Here is an 8959-nt window from a genome sequence, read left to right as displayed (position 1 = left end):
GGGCAGGCTTTGTTGAGATCCGTGTAATCGACGCACATCCTCCATTTTCCGTTAGGCTTTTTTACCAGGACCACGTTTGCGAGCCATAGGGGGTATTTCACTTCCCTAATGAACCCTGCATCTAGCAGTGCTTGTACTTGTTCTTCTATCGCTTGCATGCGTTCGGGTCCGAGCTTCCGGCGTCTTTGTTGGACAGGTCTGGATTCCGGGTATACTGATAGTTTATGGCACATTAGGTCGGGGCTTATGCCTGGCATGTCGGAGGCTTTCCAGGCGAAGAGGTCGGAATTCCCCTTTAAGAGGGTTATGAGTTCCTCTTTTAGGCCTGCCTCAAGGTTTGCTCCTATGTTTGTTATTTTTTCAGGTGTGTTCCCAATCTGGACTTTTTCGGTTTCTCCCTCTGGTTGTGGCCGAAGATCTTCTCGGGCTTGAACTCGTCCGAGTTCTATTGTGTTGATCTCTTTCCCTTTTAGGCTCAGGCTTTCGTTGTAGCATCGCCGCGCTAGTTTTTGGTCACCTTTTAGGGTAGCGATTCCTTTTGCGGTAGGGAACTTCATACAGAGGTGTGGGGTCGAGACTATTGCTGCCAATCTGTTTAGGGTTGGTCGCCCAATGAGGGCATTGTATGCTGAAGTGACGTCGACTATAATGTAGTCGATGCTTAATGTTTTAGATTGCTCGCCTCTTCCAAAGGTAGTGTGTAGCGAGATGTATCCTAATGGATGGATCGGGGTGTCCCCTAGCCCAAATAGGTTGGTGGGATAGGCCTTTAGCTCTTTTTCTTCAAGTCCGAGCTTGTCGAAGGCCGTTTTGAACAGGATATCTGCTGAACTTCCCTGGTCAATCAGGGTTCGATGTAAGTTGGCGTTTGCTAGAATAATGGTGATTACCATTGGATCGTCGTGCCCGGGTATTATCCCTTGAGCATCTTCTCGGGTAAATGAGATAGTAGGTAATTCGGGCAGGGGACTGTCTTCTCGGACATGATAGACTTCTTTGAGGTGTCTTTTTCGTGAGGATCTGGATGTTCCACCGCCCGCAAAACCTCCATTTATCATGTGTACGTGCCTTTCGGGGGTTCGCGGGGTTTGTTCGGCCCGACCTTCGTTATCTCCCCGCCTTCTCTTTCTGGTCTCTTCTCCTTTCTCTGCTATGTATCTGTCGAGTTTTCCTTCTCTGGCTAGCTTTTCTATAACATTTTTTAGGTCGTAGCAGTCGTTAGTAGGATGACCGTAGAGTTTGTGATATTCACAGTACTCGGACCGATCTCTCCCCGCTCTCTTGTGTTTTAGAGGTCAGGGCGGGGGGATCTTTTTGGTGTGGCATACTTCTCTGTAGACGTCTACCAGGGAGACTCGGAGGGGGGTGTAGTTGTGGTACTTCCGTGGCTTGTCCGAGTTGGGTTCTTCTTTCTTCTTCTGTTCCCGATCTCGATCTCGGAGTGGGTAGGTTGATTCCTTCCTAGAAGAGTCTCTTAGCTGGGAGGTTTCCTCCATGTTGATATATTTTTCTGCCCGCTCCTGCACCTCGTATAGGGAGGTCGGGTATCGTTTGGATAGGGATTGGCTGAACGGTCCCTCTTTTAGGCCGTTTGCTAGTCCCATGATGGCTGCTTCAGTGGGTAAGTGTTGTATGTCCAGGCAGGCTTTGTTGAATCGCTCCATGTATTCTCGGAGGGTTTCTTGGTTACCTTGTTTGATCCCGAGTAGACTGGGGGCATGTTTTGTCTTGTCCTTTTGAATAGAGAACCTTGTTAGGAATTTTTTGGTCAGGTCTTCGAAGCTGGTGATTGATCTTGGTGGCAGGTTGTCGAACCACTTCATGGCTGACTTGGTGAGAGTGGTGGGGAAAGCTTTGCACCGGATCGCGTCGGAGGCGTCGACTAGGTACATTCTGCTTCTGAAATTGCTGAGGTGGTGACTTGGATCGGTGGTGCCGTCGTAGAGATCCATATCGGGTGGTTTGAAGTTTCGCGGTACTTTCTCCTTCATGATCTCTTGCGTGAAGGGATCATGGTTGCCTTCGGGGGTGGTGCCGCGTTCTGTCCGGCTTTTCAGGTTGGCCTCTATTTTCCGCAGTTTTTCTTCTAATTCTCTGCGCTTTCGAGTCTCCCTCCTCAGATCTTGTTCAGTTTCTTTCTGTTTCTTTATGTCCTCTTCGAGTCGTTTCAGTCGGTTTTGTTGTGTCTGGACTGCTTCTAGAATTTCCGAGCTCTTTTCTTTTTCGGGATTTTGTGGATCTTTGTTTGGGAGTGATGTCTTTGGGTGATTCTGTTTGTTTCCTCCTGGAGTGCGTGGTGATAGAGGGCTGTCCGGACGTTCTCCGGTGTCAATTTCTTCCTCTTGTTCAGATGCAGCGCGGTCATTGTTGTGAGGGTCGTCCGCCATGGTAGAGGGATGACTTCCAGGTCCCCGGCAACGGCGCCAATGTTCCGAGGGTTACCTGAAATGTGTAGCTCGGTCGTCTGGAGAGGCCCGAGGTGGGGGTCAGGGACCCGAGCTTGATATGTGGAGTGGTTGGTGGTTGTACCTGCAATGACACTCCGATGCTTAAGTCAGCATGGGTCCAAGCAGATATATGTAGAATTGTAGAATGAATGCTATACCTGGGTGCTCCAGTGTATTTATAGTAGTTTGGCCGTGATCTTCCCTGGATAAGATATTCTTATCTTTATCTTATCTTTGGGAGTTTTATCTCTATCTTTGTGGAACCGCCTTTTCTAGGCCCTTTCGGCCTTTAGGTTTTGGGCTGCGTTCCTTTTGATGGGCCTTCCTTTGCTTGATTGTCCGAGGTCCGACTTTTAGGCGTGGGCCTTTAGGACGAGGTCGGACCTTTTATGGATTTGCCGAGTTTGGAGGAGTTCGGTCAGGGTATGAACAACTGGGTTGAAATCCGGCCCAGAAACTCTGCCAGCGACATCTAAAATTCTGCAGATCGCGCACATCGCGCGGCCGCGTCATCCACGCGTTCGCGTCACTCAGCGTTTCTCGTACTACGCGTGCACGTTGTCCACGCATTCGCGTCATTCGTGCAGCTTCCAATCCGCACGGTTGCGTCAGGCACGCAAGCGCGTCATGTGATTTCTCCCGTTTTGCGCAGTCGCATCATCCATGCGACCGCGTGACTTCTCGCTGGTCATCCCCTCAATTCTTTTTGTTCCTTCCATTTTTGCATGCTTCCTCTAATTACTTACGCCATTCCTGCCCTATGAAGCTTAAAATACTTAACACATAGATCACGGCATCGAATGGTACAAAGGAAGAAAAAAATATATAACTAAAAGATCTTTATGAAGCAAGTTATCAATCATAGAATATTTTTAGGAAGGAATTGTAAATACATGCAAATCATATGAATAAGTGGGCAAAGACTTGATAAAACCACACAATCAAACACAATATGAATCATAAAATAGTGGTTTATCAACCTCCTTACACTTAAACATTAGCATGTCCTCATGCTAAGTTGAAGGAGATGAATATGAATTAGTAGGAACATGTAAGACTCATGCAATGCAACCTATATACATATGAATGCAACTATATGATTTTGTCTACATGATTAAAAATAGATAAGTTCTCTAAGATAAAACATGGGACAAATTTCACTAATTCAATTCATATTGTAAAAGCAGATAAATTTGTAAGAAGATAGCTTGTGAAAGTAGGGAATATAGGACTGAGCATTGAACCCTTATTGTTGGTGCATGTGCACTCTAATAAACTCTAGTATATGGGGTAATCACTCTATCCTTCTCTAATCATGCTTTCAAAAAAAATTTTGTTTTTCACCTAATCAATCAACAATTTTAAAATGCCAATGCAAACATCATAAGGTCTTTTCATGGTTGTAATGGGGCTAAGGTAAAGGTGAAGATACACATATGGCTAAGTGAGCTCATACATTGAATCTTTAATTAACCTAAGCTCTCACGTAACATACATATATTCTATATAAATTTAATATTCATCTTAGCTACCCAAAATCTCCCTTTCACATTCCATATTCATGTATCAACCTGTATTGTAATTTTTATCACATGTGCATTGATTATTAACTTTGATTTATTATTGGGGTGATTTGTCCCCTTATTCGCTAAAGTAAAAAAAATTTTTATTTTTTTTTATTTTTTTTGTATAGCTTATCAATGCACATAGATTTGTAATTTCCTTTTATGGTTTCACATGAATAGGCACCCAAATTCCCTTTGTTCTATTATGACATATTTTCTATCACCCTTTATTTCCACAATTTTTCCATACTCAATTAATTCACAAATTCTATCTTAAGCTAACCAAATATTCAATTGGGATTTTTAATTGTTTTCCACTTAAGGCTAGTAATGTGGTAAAATATAGAATAAATGGGATTAACAACAGCTCAAAGTGGTTAACAAAGGTGATTAAAAGGGGTGGCTTATTTGGGATATGTGAGCTAAACAAACAATGGCCTCAATCATATGCATGCATATAACATATTAATATTGGACATATAGCATAAAACAAAATTCAGATTACAATCATAGAGAAGTAAACACACAAGAAACAAAAATGTTTATGGTTAAATAGTGTAACCATGTATTTAGGCTCAAGGTCTCACGGGTTGTGTGTTCTTTTAGCTCAAAAATCCTATTCTAATTTCAACTTCAAACAAATTTAACATAAATGTTTTGATTTAAAGTAGTGAAATTTTCAAAAATTATATGGTCTTAAAAGAAACTTATTGTCTTTTCAATCAGGTAGAACATGCATGTAATTAACCTACTAATATGCAATCTATCCTATACTAAAGAAGAAGGAAATTGGTGTTAGGGGAAAGAATTACCTCCGAAAGTCAAGTACTGACCGACCTCCCCACACTTAAGGCTTTGCACCGTCCTCGGTGCCATTTGTCAGGAACAATGGTGGGCTGGTGGCAGTATCTCCACAGTCGGGACCGTCATAGCTCCCTGTGTTGGTAAAGGAAGTGGAGTCTGGAGTGCCTGGGTCCTCTTCAGGTCTGTGGTTGCCTGTGAGTAGCTCCTTGAGGTATTTGAATCTGCGGTGGTTGCGGCGCTCTCGGAGCTTTTCTTTCTGGTCTTGTTGGTCCAACCTCTTCAATATTTGATGCAGCAGCTGACTCGTAGATGGTGGAGGAACTGCAGCATCTTCTGTGGACTGGCTGGTAGTGGCAAGTGGTGGCCTGAGATATCTCCCGTTAGTGATGTACTGATCATCCCGTGGAAGTATGGCTTTGGTGTCCCCAGCTCTGTAGGATACTCCAGCTGCTGAGACAAGATCTGAGACCAAGGCGGGGAAAGGAAGGTTGCCCGCAATTTGCACGTGTCCCATAGCATTCTGAATGTGTCTCGATAAATTTAGAGGCTGGCCTGTGAGGATGTACCATAGTAGAACGACCATGTCTGCGGTGAAGGAGGACTCATGAGTGCTCAGGAAGACGTAATGGGACATAATCTGTGCCCATACGTGAGCCTCTAAGGTAAGTGCGGAAGCCGAGATTCCCTTAGGACGGGAACGATGGTATCCGAAGATCCATTTACTACCTGGTTGTGCGATAACTCTGAGAACAGCGTCCCAGTCAAATTTGTACGCCTGGCGCTTGAGGGCGGCTTCTTGAAATGTGTCCAATCCTTCTGGAGCAGGGGGAAGATCTAAGGCACGCTGAATGGCCTCTTCTGTAATGGGGACTTGCTTATGACAGTTGTAAATAGACTGTAGGATCGGCAGGTGGAAGTTGGAGTAGAACTCGACTACCCAAGAAAGATTAACCTGTCGTGGCTGTCTCTGTAGGAATCCCCAATGTCTTTGTGCAATTTGCGGCTCAACAAATTCGACAATACGCGGTGGAAGGATAAGCAAGTGTTCATTATTGTAATTCCGAGCTGGCAGAATGGGGAACATCTGCTCACAGTAATGATTGGGAAATCGTGCAGTGTCCTTTGCTGGGAAGGCTCTCTCTTTTTCATCAACCTTTATAATCCTTTTAATTCTTATTGTTGAGGGCTTGACTGCAGTTGAAGAAGGCTCTGCCACTAATGCTCTTTTTATTCCTTTCCTTGCTGTGGATTTGGGAGTAGCTTTCTCTTTGCCTTTCTTGGTGGCCATCCTGAAAGGAAACAAGGAAAGACATTAGCATTTCAAGGGTTATAGCAAGGAAAAGAAGGGGAAAGGTGGTAATTAATGCCTATGAAGGGATAATGAAGTGAACACATGGTCATGACTACATGTGGCAAATCAACAATGGAAATATAGCAAGTGAATGTGATAAAAATTGAATGCAAGGTGTTTATTGGCATGCCGGCAAAGGGCATGAGGAGCATAGATCAAGCATTCAATGTCCAAATTAGATTACCAAGTCTTTCAAACTAATAATATGTTTGTAATAACAATCATATATATTTAATAAAATATAAAAAGGGTTTTTGTGAAAAGTAGGCATTTAGAGTAGTAGAGTTAAAAGGAATCTAAAAGTAGTGCAAAATGCCATATGGGCGTTTTCACAAACACAAAGCATGCATGTTAAATAAGGTATAGTAAATATTAATTTGAACATGCAAGTAACCCTTAGAAAATAATATATAATTGTTAAACAAGTCCTATACAATCCACAAGCAACATACAAAAATAATGATCCAAATAAAATTCCAACACCAATAGAAGGAATAGGAAAAGAAAAAGAAAACATGGTAAGGGAAAGTAGAAGAGAAAGAAAAAGAAAACATGATAATAAAGAGAAGAAAGAAAAAGTAAGGAGGGAAGAAGAGAGAAGAAAAACCTTGATAATGGTGGTAGGAAAAAGGGGGTAGAAGAGAGAAAGAAGGGAGGAAGAAGGAAGAGCGGAGAAAGAAATAAGATTGGGGGGGAAAGAAAAGATAAAACAGTCTGGCAGATTTGAATGAGTTGGGCGGCGCAAACGACGCGGACGCGTGGGGCACGCGGTCGCGTGGAAAGCACTTAAGTGAGGTGACGTGGATGCATTGGTCACGCGGACGCGTGACATCATTCGCGCTAGTGGCGTGAGGGCAGCTTCGCGCTCACACAACTCTCTGTTTAAATGATCTTTTGCCAAAATTTGGGGTGACGCGATCGCGTGGGTGATGCGATCGCGTGGATGGCCTACTGGGAAAAACGGCGCAGACGCGTGGGGCACGCGTTCGTGTGGCAGGGCTTGTGCGACTAGCACGAATGCAGCCCAAGTCTAGCTCAACTTTCGGCCATTCACCCTTGTTACGTCGAATTGCAGAGCCACGCGGTCGTGTGGTCGACGCGGACGCGTGGGGAGGACAATTTACAAATGACGCGATTGCGTCATCCATACGGTCGCGTGGATCAAATTGTGCCAAAGGCACGTCTCCAACCACATTCCGACGCAATTCTTTATCCAATTTTCTTTCTTTCGAATGCACATGCGACGCTGGCGCGTCGCATGCGATTTCTCTATCTCTTTTTTTTTTAAAGAAATATGCAAATGCAGTATGCAGATGAGATGCAAGATATAGGTAGTAGTATGGAGAATAGTTATAGATGAGGAAAGATAAGGAGAGGAAAAGGAACGATCATACCATGGTGGGTTGTCTCCCACCTAGCACTTTGCTTTAACGTCCTTAAGTTGGACGCTCCATTAGCTCAGTTTTCTACTATGAGTGGATCCTCCAAGAGGAAAATATCTAACTCCTTATTTTTCGTCACCTTCTTACCATGGTAGAGCTTCAAACGATGTCCATTAACTTTGATGAGTTCAGAGCTTGAAGGGTGACTTAGGTGAAAAACTCCGTATGGCTCAGCCTTCTCGACTCTATATGGACCTTTCCACCTTGATCGCAGTTTGCCTGGCATGAGCCTCAGTCTAGAGTTGTAAAGGAGGACTAAATCCCCAGGTTGGAATTCTTTCCTCCTGATGTGTTGATCATGTACAGCTTTCATCTTTTCCTTGTACAGCCTTGAGTTTTCATAAGCTTCTAGGCGAAGGCATTCCAATTCTTGTAGTTGTAACTTCCTTTCAGCTCCAGCTTTCTCAAATCCCATGTTGCACTCCTTTACTGCCCAAAAAGCTTTGTGCTCTACCTCAACTGGAAGATGACAGGCTTTTCCATAGACTAAGCGAAAAGGACTCATCCCAGTGGGTGTCTTGTATGCTGTTCTGTATGCCCAGAGTGCATCTTGTAGCCTGGTGCTCTATTATCTTCTATGAGGTTTGACTATCTTCTGCAATATGCATTTTATCTCTCTGTTAGACACCTCAGCTTGCCCATTAGTCTGAGGATGGTAGGCTGTTGCTACTTTATGAATGATCCCATGCTTCTTCAATAATCCTGTTAGTCTCCTGTTACAAAAATGGGTGTCTTGATCACTCACGATTGCTCGTGGTGATCCAAAGCGACAAATAATGTGGTTTCTAACAAAGGAAACAATGGTGTTAGCGTCATCAGTACGGGTAGGAATTGCTTCCACCCATTTAGAAACATAGTCTACAACTAACAGTATATAAAGGTGGCCATTAGAATTTGGAAATGGACCCATGAAGTCAATGCCCCAAACATCAAAAATTTCACAGAAAAGCATAATTTGTTGAGGCATTTCATCCCTCTGGGATAATTACCAAACCTTTGGCATGGGGGACAAGATTTACAAAATTCAGCAGCGTCTTTAAAAAGAGTAGGCCACCAGAATCCACAGTCTAAGATTTTTCTAGCTGTTCTTTGAGGGCCAAAATGTCCTCCACTCTCAGATGAGTGACAGGCCTCTAAAATGGACTGGAATTCTGATTGAGGCACACACCTTCTAATTACCTGGTCAGCGCCACATCTCCATAAATATGGGTCATCCCATATATAATATTTAGACTCGCTTTTCAGCTTGTCTCTTTGGTGCTTAGTAAAGTTTGGAGGAAAGGTGCGGCTAACTAGATAATTAGTGGCAGGTGCATACCAAGGGACTACCTCAGATACTACTTGTAGGTT

General features: G+C 43.7%; 1 protein-coding gene across 1 annotated transcript; it reads right to left on the bottom strand.

The window, feature by feature from the left end:
* Positions 1-7625: 7625 nt before the first annotated feature.
* On the bottom strand, positions 7626-8114 carry LOC130966714 (uncharacterized). The gene has a single exon (XM_057891534.1). It carries the CDS (start codon positions 8112-8114, stop codon positions 7626-7628), a length of 489 nt encoding a protein of 162 aa, XP_057747517.1.
* Between the last annotated feature and the right edge of the window lie 845 nt (positions 8115-8959).

The sequence above is a fragment of the Arachis stenosperma genome, chromosome 3 (assembly GCF_014773155.1).
Source record: "Arachis stenosperma cultivar V10309 chromosome 3, arast.V10309.gnm1.PFL2, whole genome shotgun sequence".
Taxonomy (NCBI): domain Eukaryota; kingdom Viridiplantae; phylum Streptophyta; class Magnoliopsida; order Fabales; family Fabaceae; genus Arachis; species Arachis stenosperma.
Note: the sequence above shows the minus strand (reverse complement) of the source record. Positions and strands in the feature narration are given on the sequence as shown.

What these genes read in the sequence shown, in the direction of transcription:
- LOC130966714 (XM_057891534.1), bottom strand. Translation starts at nt 8,114, where the DNA reads ATGAGTCCTTTTCGCTTAGTCTATGGAAAAGCCTGTCATCTTCCAGTT.